The 13,841-nt window shown below is 38.8% G+C and overlaps 1 protein-coding gene across 1 annotated transcript in view; it reads left to right on the forward strand.

The window, feature by feature from the left end:
* arhgap42a (Rho GTPase activating protein 42a) overlaps nucleotides 1–13,841 on the forward strand; it is a 75,109-nt gene that overhangs the window by 1,254 nt on the left and 60,014 nt on the right. Inside the window, exons 2-4 of the mRNA XM_061899375.1 lie at nucleotides 6,162–6,257; nucleotides 9,766–9,827; nucleotides 13,768–13,839. Of these exons, the coding sequence (XP_061755359.1) occupies nucleotides 6,162–6,257; nucleotides 9,766–9,827; nucleotides 13,768–13,839 (230 nt within the window). The remainder of the gene's footprint in view (nucleotides 1–6,161; nucleotides 6,258–9,765; nucleotides 9,828–13,767; nucleotides 13,840–13,841) is intronic.

A 13,841-nucleotide genomic window follows, 5' to 3' on the forward strand; every position in this document is an offset into this window, starting at 1 on the left:
AATAGCAATGAGCAAATTTAGACCCAGGAATATCTCTTAAGCAACTAAAACAATAATATATATTAAATAATAGTACATTAAAATAAAATAAAAAAAATGGCACATTGAGCCACAATAACTTAACAGCACCATAGGCTCAGTAGGCATTGATTGATTGATTGATTGATTGATTGAAACTTGTATTAGTAGATTGCACAGTACAGTACATATTCCGTACAATTGACCACTAAATGGTAACACCCCAATAAGTTTTTCAACGTTTATCAATTACTTAATAAATGACCAAGTCGAGGTGATCTACCTCATATATACATACACACACATATATCATATATATGTATATATGTATATATATACACATACATTTATATATACAGTATATAATTTATATTTATTTATTTTGCCGTTTTTGTTGACATGTTGAAGGTGTTTTAATGAATATACATGCATGTTTAACATATAGATTCCTATCTTTCATGAAGACAAGAATATAAGTTGGTGTATTACCTGATTCTGATGACTTGCATTCATTGGAATCAGACAGTATAGTGCTGATAACGTCCACGTTTTCAAATGGAGGAGAAAAATAGTTCCTCTTTTCTGTCTAATACCACATGGAAGTCGTTGGTTTTTGGCATCTTATTTGTCCAGCTTCCATATTCGTTTTTATACACTTTACAAGAAATACATTGGGGGCAAACTCCGTAGCTTGCTAGCTTGTTTGCGCTGGCTTTCGGAGACTCTTATTTTGTTAGCGCAGGCGCGATGGAGCGGCGCTTTTATTGTGAAGACAGGAACTGTGCGATCAGTCTTTAGGCTTTTGACGGGAAGTACGGTTGAAATAAAAAGTGTCTTTTTTCCTTTACACTTTTTATCGATTGATTGAAACTTGTATTAGTAGATTGCACAGTACAGTATATATTCCGTACAGTTGACCACTAAATGGTAACACCCCAATAAGTTTGTCAATATTTATCAATTACTTAATAAATGACCAAGTCGAGGGGATCTACCTCATATATACATACACACATATCATTTATACACACACATATCATATATATATATATATGTGTGTATATGTATATGTGTACATATATATATATATATACACATACATTTATATATACAGTATATAATTTATATTTATTTATTTTGCCGTTTTTGTTGACATGTTGAAGGTGTTTTAATGAATATACATGCATGTTTAACATTTAGATTCCTATCTTTCATGAAGACAAGAATATAAGTTGGTGTATTACCTGATTCTGATGACTTGCATTGATTGGAATCAGATGTCCACGTTTTTAAATGGAGGAGAAAAATAGTTCCTCCTTCCTGTCTAATACCACATGAAAGTCGTTGGTTTTTGGCATCTTATTTGTCCAGCTTCCATATTCGTTTTTATACACTTTACAAGAAATACATTGGCGGCAAACTCCGTAGCTTGCTAGCTTGTTTGCGCTGGCTTTCGGAGACTCTTATTTTGTTAGCGCAGGCGCGATGGAGCGGCGCTTTTATTGTGAAGACAGGAACTGTGCGATCAGTCTTTAGGCTTTTGACGGGAAGTACGGTTGAAATAAAAAGTGTCTTTTTTCCTTTACACTTTTTATCGATTGATTGAAATTTTTATTAGTAGATTGCACAGTACAGTACATATTCCGTACAATTGACCACTAAATGGTAACACCCCAATAAGTTTGTCAACTTGTTTAAGTCGGGTCATGTGACCGCCTGGCTCTGTTTGATTGGTCCAACGTCACCAGTGACTGCATTTGATTGGTGAAACACAGGCATGCGTAGATTCTACTTTGAAGCTCTGTCATTAACCAAAACAAACATCAATAGATCGATAAAAAAAAAGTAGCGAGTAGCGAGCTTAATGTAGATAAATGGAACGGAGTAAAAGTAGCGTTTCTTCTCTATAAATATACTCAAGTAAAAGTAAAAGTATGTTGCATAAAAACTACTCGTAGAAGTACAATTTATCCCAAAAGTTACTCAAGTAAATGTAGCGCCTTACTACCCACCTCTGATAATCAATAACTTTAGAATTTGATGCCAACAATACGTGCCAAAGTAGTTGAGGAAGGGCAGCACGGTGGAAGAGAGGTTAGTCCGTCCGCCTCACAATAGATTAGATTAGATAGTACATTATTTATTCCGGCAGGAGAGTTCCTTCAGGAAAATTTGGATTTTCAGCACAATCCCATTCAAGATCAGACAAACATTACAGGGAGACAGAACAGGAAGGAATACGAAGGTCCTGAGTGGTCTTGGGTTCAATCCCCGGGCTGGGGATCTTTCTGTGTGGAGTTTGCATGTTCTCCCCGTGACTGCGTGGGTTCCCTCCGGGTACTCCTTGTCAGTTTACGTGGCCTACCACTTGGTGGCTGAGTTGCTGTTGTTCCCCAAAATCTTCCATTTTCTTATAAAAAGCCGACAGCGCTTTGAGTCACTAGAGAAAAGCGCTATATAAATATAATTCACTTCACTTCACTACTCCGGCTTCCTCCCACTTCCAAAGACATGCACCTGGGGATAGGTTGATTGGCAACACTAAATTGGCCCTAGTGTGTGAATGTTGTCTGTCTATCTGTGATGGCCCTGCGATGAGGTGGCGACTTGTCCAGGGTGTACCCCGCCTTCCGCCCGATTGGTGAATGTTGTCTGTCTATCTGTGTTGGCCCTGCGATGAGGTGGCGACTTGTCCAGGGTGTACCCCGCCTTCCGCCCGATTGTAGCTGAGATAAGCGGCCGCCTTAACAACAAAGCGATGCGGGAAACCCTGTAAATGTGTTTTTCGGCAGTTATTTATGATTTCCTTCTTATGCAGGAGTACATTTGGTTAGTACTTCTTTTCTAATCAGTCTGACCCAAGCTTAACGTGTTAAATAAATACAAAACACAGAAGCAGTGAAGTTGTCACGTTGTGTAAATGGTAAATGAAAACAGAATACAATGATTTGCAAATCCTTTTCAACTTATATCCAATTAAATAGACTGCAAAGACAAGATACTTAATGTTCACACTGAGAAACTTGTAATCATTAACTTGGAATTTAATGGCAGCAACACGTTGCAAAAAAGCTGTCACAGGGGCATTTTTACCACTGTGTCACATGACCTTTCCTTTTAACAACAGTCAGTAAACGTTTGGGAACTGAGGAGACACATTTTTGAAGCTTTTCCGGTGGAATTCTTTCCCATTCTTGCTTGATGTACAGCTTAAGTTGTTCAACAGTCCGGGGTCTCCATTGTGGTATTTTAGGCTTCATTTTGCACCACACATTTTCAATAGGAGACAGGTCTGGACTACAAGCAGGCCAGTCTAGTACCTGCACTCTAGAGGGGGGGGTTCTCGTAGTCAGCATTGTCACTGGCGTCCCACTGGGTGTGAGTTTTCCTTGCCCTTATGTGGGTTCTTCCGAGGATGTCGTAGTTGTTATGGTTTGTGCAGTCCTTTGAGACATTTGTGATTTAGGGCTATATAAATAAACATTGATTGATTTTACTATGGGCTTCACGGTGGCAGAGGGGTTAGTGCGTCTGCCTCACAATACGAAGTTCCTGCAGTCCTGGGTTAAAAGCCAGGCTCGGGATCCTTCTGTGTGGCGTTTGCATGTTCTCCCCGTGACTGCGTGGGTTCCCTCCGGGTACTCCGGCTTCCTCCCACTTCCAAAGACATGCACCTGGGAATAGGTTGATTGGCAACACTAAAATGGTCCCTAGTGTGTGAATGTTGTCTGTCTATCTGTGTTGGCCCTGTGATGAGGTGGCGACTTGTCCAGGGTGTACCCCGCCTTCCGCCTGATTGTAGCTGAGATAGGCGCCAGCGACCCCAAAAGGGAATAAGCGGTAGAAAATGGATGGATGGATGATTTTACTATGAAGCCACGCTGTTGTAACACGTGGCTTATTGTCTTGCTGAAATAAGAAGGGGCGTCCATGATAACGTTTCTTGGATGGCAACATGTGTTGCTCCAAAAAGCTGTATGTACCTTTCAGCATTAATGGTGCCTTCACAGATGTGTAAGTTACCCATGCCTTGGGCACTAATACAACCCCATACCATCACAGATGTTGGCTTTTCAACCTTGTGCCTATTACAGTCCGCACGGTTCTTTTCAGGACACAGTTTCCAAAAATAATTTGACTCGTCAGACCAGATCAGTCCATCTTAGATGAGCTCGGGCCCAGCGAAGCCGGCGGCGTTTCTGGGTGTTGTTGATAAATGGCTTCCGTTTGCATAGTAGAGATTTAAATTGCGCTTACAGATGTAGCGGCCAACCGCAGTTACTGACAGGGGTTTTCTGAAGTGTTCCGGAGCCCATGTGGTGATATCGGGGCGGCATGGCGTAGTGGGTAGAGCGGCCGTGCCAGAAACCTGAGGGTTGCAGGTTCGCTTCCCACCTATGGACATCAAAGTCGCTGCCGTTGTGTCCTTGGGCAGGACACTTCACCCTTTTCCCCCGGTGCCGCTTACACCGGTGAATGAATGATGAATGAATGATTGGTGGTGGTCGGAGGGGCCGTAGGCGCAAACTGGCAGCCACGCTTCCGTCAGTCTACCCCAGGGCAGCTGTGGCTACAGATGAAATCTGCGTTCAAAGGACTCCGGCTTATTAGTGATTCCTAGAGCCCAAAAAAAGTCTGCGGGCTATAGAGCTTTTTCCGTTCGGGCTCCAGTACTCTGGAATGCCCTCCCGGTAACAGTTCGAGATGCCACCTCAGTAGAAGCATTTAAGTCTCACCTTAAAACTCATTTGTATACTCTAGCCTTTAAATAGACTCCCTTTTTAGACCAGTTGATCTGCCGTTTCTTTTCTTTTTCTCCTATGTCCCACTCTCCTTTGTGGAGGGGGTCCGGTCCGATCCGGTGTCCATGTACTGCTTGCCTGTGTATCGGCTGGGGACATCTCTGCGCTGCTGATCCGCCTCCGCTTGGGATGGTTTCCTGCTGGCTCTGCTGTGAACGGGACTCTCGCTGCTGTGTTGGATCCGCTTTGGACTGGACTCTCGCGACTGTGTTGGATCCATTATGGATCGAACTTTCACAGTATCATGTTAGACCCGCTCGACATCCATTGCTTTCCTCCTCTCCAAGGTTCTCATAGTCAACATTGTCACCGACGTCCCACTGGGTGTGAGTTTTCCTTGCCCTTATGTTGGCCTACCGAGGATGTCGTAGTGGTTTGTGCAGCCCTTTGAGACACTAGTGATTTAGGGCTATATAAATAAACATTGATTGATTGATGATTGATGTAGCTTACCACCACCAGGTGTGAATGAATGATGGGTTCCCACTTCTCTGTGAGCGCTTTGAGTATCTAACAATAGAAAAGCGCGATATAAATCTAATCCATTATTATTATTATTATTATATCCTTTACACACAGATGTCACTTTTTGATGCGGTACCGCCTGAGGGATCGAAGGTCACGGGCATTCAATGTTACGTGCAGTGACTTCTCCAGATTCTCTGAACCTTTTGATGATATCACGGACCGTAGACGGTCAAATCCCCAAATTCCCTGCAATAGCCCGTTGAGAAATGTTCTTAAACTGTTCGACAATTTGCGTTCGCCCCATCCTTGTTTGTGAACGACTGAGCATTTCACGGAAGCTGCTTTTATAGCCAATCATGGCACCCACCTGTTTCCAATTAGCCCGTTCACCTGTGGGATGCTCCAAATAAGCGATGGATTAGCATTCCTTGATTAGCATTCCTCTGTCTTTTTTGCCACTTGTGCCAGCTTTTTTTAAAAACATCTTGCAGGCATGATGTTTTCCAAATGAGCTAATATTTGCAAAAAATAACAATGTTTCTCAGTTCCAATGTTAAGTATCGTGTCTTTGCAGTCTATTTAATCGAATATAGGTTGAAAATGATTTGCAAATCATTGTGTTCTGTTTTTATTTACCATTTACACAACGTGACAACTTCACCGGTTTAGGGTTTTGTATTTCTTTTTTTTTTACTGTCACTGAACATTGGCGTCGCCACATAGTGAAGTATTGAGTCGAGAAGAGAAAGAAGACATACGTCCCTGGGGGCCTCTCAAGTTCCAGGGGTCCTCCATTCAGTGTAGCTGGTGAACATCATCATCCTGGTAGTTCTGGCCCATGAATGGACTGTTCTGTGTGTGTCTCCCCTTCAGGTCTTTCCCTCGCTGTGCAGCGCTTCTCGCAGTCCCTGCAGGAGTTCCAGTTCGAGTGCATCGGAGACGCCGAGACCGACGACGAGGTCAACATCGGTGGGTTGAACGAGACGCGTATCGTATTTCCTCGCAGTGTGACCGGGCGACGTTTGTTTACTCAACTGCAGAGACGTCAAATCGGGCGGGGAGGCCGTTTTTCATCCCCGAAAAATGTAACATACTCTGGGATCTCTGTTTGTGTTAGTGGTGCGTTCTAAAGGGGCAGACCAAGACAGATGTTAAAGGTGAACTGCACTTTTGTTCACTCACGATCTTTATGAGACACAAGAACATTATTTTAGGGTTTTAAAGATGATAAAAACACTTGGAAGATGTGGCTAATGGTATTCACCTCTGTAGCTTTCAAAGCCTCTAAATCAACTTAAAAATCCTCCGTTTTATATACAAACTGCAAGTATATATCTGTAGTAACAGGACACCTTCATAACAATATGTAATATGTACAATATACACACTGCAAGTATATATATAATGTAGTAACAGACACCTTCATAGCAATATGTAATATGTACAATATACACACTGCAAGTATATATATAATGTAGTAACAGACACCTTCATAACAATATGTAATATGTACAATATACACACTGCAAGTATATATATAATGTGGTAACAGACACCTTCATAACAATATGTAATATGTACAATATACACACTGCAAGTATATATATAATGTAGTAACAGACACCTTCATAACAATATGTAATATGTACAATATACACACTGCAAGTATATATATAATGTAGTAACAGACACCTTCATAACAATATGTAATATGTACAATATACACACTGCAAGTATATATATAATGTAGTAACAGACACCTTCATAACAATATGTAATATGTACAATATACACACTGCAAGTATATATATATATATATATATATATATAAAATGTAGTAACAGACACTTTCATAACAATATTTAATATGTACAATATACACACTGCAAGTATATATATATATATATATATATATATATATATATATATATATATATATAAAATGTAGTAACAGACACTTTCATAACAATATGTAATATGTGCAATATACACACTGCAAGTATATATATATATATATATATATATATATATATATATATAAAATGTAGTAACAGACACTTTCATAACAATATGTAATACATACAATATACACACTGCAAGTATATATATAATGTAGTAACAGACACCTTCATAACAATATGTAATATGTACAATATACACACTGCAAGTATATATATATATATATATATATATATATATATAAAATGTAGTAACAGACAATTTCATAACAATATGTAATATGTACAATATACACACTGCAAGTATATATATATATATATATATATATAAAATGTAGTAACAGACACTTTCATAACAATATGTAATACATACAATATACACACTGCAAGTATATATATAATGTAGTAACAGACACCTTCATAACAATATGTAATATGTACAATATACACACTGCAAGTATATATATAATGTAGTAACAGACACCTTCATAACAATATGCAATATGTACAATATACACACTGCAAGTATTTATATAATGTAGTAACAGACACTTTCATAACAATATGTAATATGTACAATATACACACTCCAAGTATATATATAATGTAGTAACAGACACCTTCATAATAATATGTAATATGTACAATATACACACTCAAAGTAGATATATAATGTAGTAACAGACACCTTCATAACAATATGTAATATGTACAATATACACACTGCAAGTATATATATAATGTAGTAACAGACACCTTCATAATAATATGTAGTATGTACAACTACTACATTTTAGCACCATAACTAAAACTAATACTATAAAACATGTTTATCACACAGAATATATTGTAACTATAACGACTACTTTTAGGAACTAGAACTACAACATTTTAGCACCATAACTAATACAAGTGAAGTGAAGTGAAGTGAATTATATTTATATAGTGCTTTTCTCTAGTGACTCAAAGCACTTTACATAGTGAAACCCAATATCAAAGTTACATTTAAAGCAGTGTGGGTGGCACTGGGAGCAGGTGGGTAAAGTGTCTTGCCCAAGGACACAACGGCAGTGAGTAGAATGGCGAAAGCGGGAATCGAACCTGGAACCCTCAAGTTGCTGGCACGGCAACTCTACCAACCGAGCTATACCGCCCCATACTCTGAAACATCTTTATTTACCAGAATATATTGTAACTATAACGACTACTTTTAGGAACTAGAACTACTACATTTTAGCACCATAACTAATACTATAAAACATGTTTATTACACAGAATATATTGTAACTATAACTACTACTTTTAAGAACTAGAACTACTACATTTTAGCACCATAACTAATACAAGTGAAGTGAAGTGAATTATATTTATATAGTGCTTTTCTCTAGCGACTCAAAGCGCTTTACATAGTGAAACCCAACATCTAAGTTACATTTAAAGCAGTGTGGGTGGCACTGGGAGCAGGTGGGTAAAGTGTCTTGCCCAAGGACACAACGGCAGTGAGTAGAATGGCGAAAGCGGGAATCGAACCTGGAACCCTCAAGTTGCTGGCACGGCATCTCAACCAACCGAGCTATACCGCCCCATACTCTAAAACATCTTTATTTACCAGAGTATATTGTAACTATAACGACTACTTTTAGGAACTAGAACTACTACATTTTAGCACCATAACTAATACTATAAACCACATGTATTACTGCACAGAATATATTGTAACTATAACTACTACTTTTAAGAACTACAGCGGCGTTTTAAAAATCCATTAATTTTACTTTTTGAAACCCATCCATCCATCCATCCATCCATTTCTGCCGCTTATTCCCGTTCGGGGTCGCGGGGGGCGCTGGCGCCTATCTCAGCTACAATCGGGCGGAAGGCGGGGTACACCCTGGACAAGTCGCCACCTCATCGCAGGGCCAACACAGATAGACAGACAACATTCACACTCACATACTAGGGCCAATTTAGTGTTGTCAATCAACCTATCCCCAGGTGCATGTCTTTGGAGGTGGGAGGGGCCTATCCCCAGGTGCATGTCTTTTGAAGTGGGAGGGGCCTATCCCCAGGTGCATGTCTTTGGAAGTGGGAGGAAGCCGGAGTACCCGGAGGGAACCCACGCATTCACGGGGAGAACATGCAAACTCCACACAGAAAGATCCCGAGCCTGGATTTGAACCCAGGACTGCAGGACCTTCGTATTGTGAGGCAGACGCACTAACCCCTCTGCCACCGTGAAGCCCTTTTTGAAACCGATACCGATAATTTCCTATATTACATTTTAAAGCATTTATCGGCCGATAATATCATCAGTCTGATATAATCGGACATCTCTATTAATATGACCCCTTTAATGCGCCTTATACTGCAACTTATGTATGAAGAAAGACCAGAATAGACCCGCTCCTCGGCAGTGCGCCTTATAATCCGGTGCGCCCTATGGCGTGTTGTAAACCGACTGCGTTGCCACGGTGACCCTCAGATTGTGACGACTTTCTCTGCTCTGCTTGCGTTTGTAGCTCAGTCCCTGAAGGAGTTCTCCCAGCTGCTGAGCACCATGGAGGAGGAGAGGAAGCGACTGGTGAGTAACGACTTCGCACCGACAACACATTTTCCAGTCAAACGCTCGTCCACCTGCCGCGCCTGAGTGGGCTCTCAAAACCGGGACTTCCTGTCTGACTTAGAGCGAAAGTCCACGTCAGGAACCGTGACCGGACCGCATTAGCAAGGTTTTATTTCCCCACTAGTGTGACTCACACTTCATCAAGCACAGGCCTTTGTGTGCAAGAGTGTGTGTGTGTGCCTTTGTGGAAGTTTGCATGGTCTACTTGTGCAGGAACCATGTGGAACCTATTCCAACAAGTCCCCAGTGAGACTGAGAGACGAGCCCCTCACTGCCTGGGAAAGTCCATAAAAGACTTGAGTGTGTTTTTACTGGACATTTTGTTAATGCCGCTAATTTGCCTCTTTCTAGTAACTCCACTGTTGACCTCGTGAGTTGATTTCTATTCCAGGCCGATCAGAAGCAGGGTGGCGGGGGGCGGGGGGGGTGGGGGGTGAACTTTCAACGTAGCTTTGGGTCTGGCGGTCTCAAGTTTCATGAAGGTTATTGTACCGTGGTGGAAGCAACCACAAAGAAAGTGTTCCTGTTTCTCACAGAGATGACCTCATAATGTGAAAGTAAAGTCCACACATGTGACCGGAAAGTTATTCAGTTCTAAAGGCTCTGGACTAAAGATGTCTGTCAACACTTGGGAGTCTTATGGTGGAACACATGCACGCTTATGTACATCTGCACAATGATGTCATCATCAGCCAACCAGGGCTGCAAGCATTCGTCTTTTAAAAGCCTCCATTTATATTCTGTTGCTTCGATTCATTGAGTGTTACTAATGCAAATGTATAAGATCCGGACCGCATAAAAGAAGGTAAAACTAGTTGAATAGAAGGTAAGAGACGGTCAAAGAAGGCAAAAGTTCAATAGAGGGTCATAGAAGTGGATTAATAGTCAAATAAGGTGAATAAAGCATACAATAAGTAAATTAAAGGTAAATAGAAGGTCAAATGAAGGTTAATGTTGTAAAGAACAGGTAAATAAAAGGTAAAACAAGAGAAATAGAAGGTAAAAGAAGTTATATAGAAGGAATATAAAATCCGGACCGTATAAAAGAAGGTAAAACAAATATAAAGTAAGTATGGTCAAAGAAGGCAAAAGTTCAATAGAGGGTCATAGAAGTGGATTAATGGTCAAATAAGGTAAATAAGTAAATAGAAAGTAAAAGAAGGTCAAATGAAGGTAAATGTTGTAAAGAACAGGTAAATAAAATGTAAAACAAGAGAAATAGAAGGTAAAATATAATAATTATATAGTCCAGACCGTATAAAAGAAGGTAAAACTAGTTGAATAGAAGGTAAGAGACGGTCAAAGAAGGCAAAAGTTCAACAGAGGGTCATAGAAGTGGATTAATGGTCAAATAAGGTGAATAAAGCATAAAATAAGTAAATAGAAGGTAAATAGAAGGTCAAATGAAGGTTAATGTTGTAAAGAACAGGTAAATAAAAGGTAAAACAAGAGAAATAGAAGGTAAAAGAAGTTACATAGAAGGAATATAAAATCCGGACCGTATAAAAGAAGGTAAAACTAGTTGAATAGAAGGCAAGAGACGGTCAAAGAAGGCAAAAGTTCAATAGAGGGTCATAGAAGTGGATTAATAGTCAAATAAGGTAAATAAAGCATAAAATAAGTAAATAGAAAATAAAAGAAGGTCAAAGGTAAATGTTGTAAAGAACAGGTAAATAAAATGTAAAACAAGAGAAATAGAAGGTAAAAGAAGTTATATAATCCAGACCGTATAAAAGAAGGTAAAACTAGTTGAATAGAAGGTAAGAGACGTTCAAAGAAGGCAAAAGTTCAATAGAGGGTCATAGAAGTGGATTAATGGTCAAATAAGGTAAATAAGGCATAAAATGGGTTGTACTTGTATAGCGCTTTTCTACCTTCAAGGTACTCAAAGCGCTTTGACACTACTTCCACATTTACCCATTCACACACACATTCACACACTGATGGAGGGAGCTGCCATGCAAGGCGCCAACCAGCACCCATCAGGAGCAAGGGTGAAGTGTCTTGCTCAGGACACAACGGATGTGACGAGGTTGGTACTAGGTGGGAATTGAACCAGGGACGCTCATAAAAGGTAAATAGAAGGTAAAAGAAGGTCAAATGAAGGTAAATGTTAATAGCAGGTAAATAAAAGGTAAACCAGGAGAAATAGAAGGTAAAATGAGTTACATAGAAGGAATATAAAATCCGGATCGCATTCAAGAAGGTAAAACTAGTTGAATAGAAGGTAAGAGACTCGTCAAAGAAGGCAAAAGTTCAATAGAGGGTCATAGAAGTGGATTAATGGTCAAGTAAGTTGAATACGGCAGAAAAAAAGTAAATAAAAGGTACATAAAAGGTCAATAGAAGGTAAAATGAAGGTAAATGTTGTAAAGAACAGGTAAATAAAAGGTAAAACCGGAGAAATAGAAGGTAAAAGAAGTTACATAGAGGGTAAAAGATGCAGATAAAAGTGAAAAGAAGATAAATAAACAGTAAAAAGAAGGTAAACAGGGTAAATAGAATGTAAACAGTCAATAGAAGGTAAAATAAGTTGAATAAAAAGTAAATGGAAGATAAATTAAGGGTATAAGAAGGAAAATAGAAGGTAAAAGAAGTTAGAAGGAATATAGAAGGTTAAATAAGTAAATAGTAGTTCAAAGAAGACAAATAAATGATAAGAATAAAATAAAAGGTAAACAACAGGTAATAGAAGGTAAAATAAGTCAAATAGAAGATAAATAATAGTTATACAAAGGAAAATAGAAGGTAAAAGAAGTAAATAAAAGTTATAAGAAAATCAATATAAAGTAAAATGAATAAATACAAGTTAAAAGAAGATACTTAAAAGGTAAAAAGTAAATATAGATTAAAATAGAATAAATACAAGGTGAATAAAAGGTAAACAAAAGGTAAAATTAGGAAAGAAGGTACATTAAAGGTTAAAGAAGGTAAATAGAAGTTGAACTAAGGTGGATAGAAGGTAAATGTTCTAAAGAACAGGTCGATAGAAGGTAAATTAAAGGTAAAAGAAGAAAACTAGAAGGTAAAATAAGTTACATAGAAGGAATATTGAAGGTAAAAAGTAAAATAGAAGGTAAAATAAGTTCAATGGAAGGAATGAGAAATATAAAAGAAGATAAATAACAGGTGAATAGAAGGTAAAGCAACGTAGATAAAAGGTAAACAAAAAGTTAAATATATTGTCTATTAGGTCAAATAAATTAAATAGAAGGTAAATAAAAGGTAAAAGAAGTTAGATGGACGGTAGAAAAAAGGTAAGATCAGGTAAATACACCGTAGATAAAAGATAAAATAAGTTCAATAAAAGGTAAAATCAAGTAAACTGAAAATAAATAGAAAGTAAAAGAATGAAAATAAAAGGTAAAATTGTTTCAATAGAAGGAATATGAAAGGTAAGAAATAAATAAAAGATTAAAGAAGATAAATAACAGGTAAATAAAACAAGGTAAATAAAAGGTAAAATTAGTTAAATAGACGGTAAGTAAAAAGGAAAATAAATCAAATAGAAGATAAATAAAAGGTAAAAAAGTTAAATAGATGGTAGATAAAAGGTCAAATCCACAGGGTTCTTTTACTAGCATTTAAGTCGGGCTCGTGCATTTCTACGGCTCGCGTCTATCAGGACTCGTGTGCAATATCGCCCAAAATTATAGTTTTGTGTAAGGTTCTAATCCAGGATGTTGTGTTTTGTTTTTATCATGTGTCACAGGCCAATAAACATTTGCCTTTGAACATTTTGCTAGAGTTGATGACGGATTTGCCTCCCTTCTGCTCTGAGGCCTCCGTGCTCACAACAGTTTTAGCCGCCGGAGTGAGCCGGAAGCGGGCGTGCGATGACGGGACGTCTTTCTTCCTCTCTTGTCGGACTCTCACGCCGCGCTCTCTCCTCCCACAGATCCAGAACGCCGACGACGTGTTGATCTCGCCGCTGGAGCGCTTTCGCAAGGAGCAGATCGGCGCCGTCAAGGT

This window comes from Nerophis ophidion, linkage group LG04, assembly GCF_033978795.1.
Source record: "Nerophis ophidion isolate RoL-2023_Sa linkage group LG04, RoL_Noph_v1.0, whole genome shotgun sequence".
Lineage (NCBI taxonomy): Eukaryota > Metazoa > Chordata > Actinopteri > Syngnathiformes > Syngnathidae > Nerophis > Nerophis ophidion.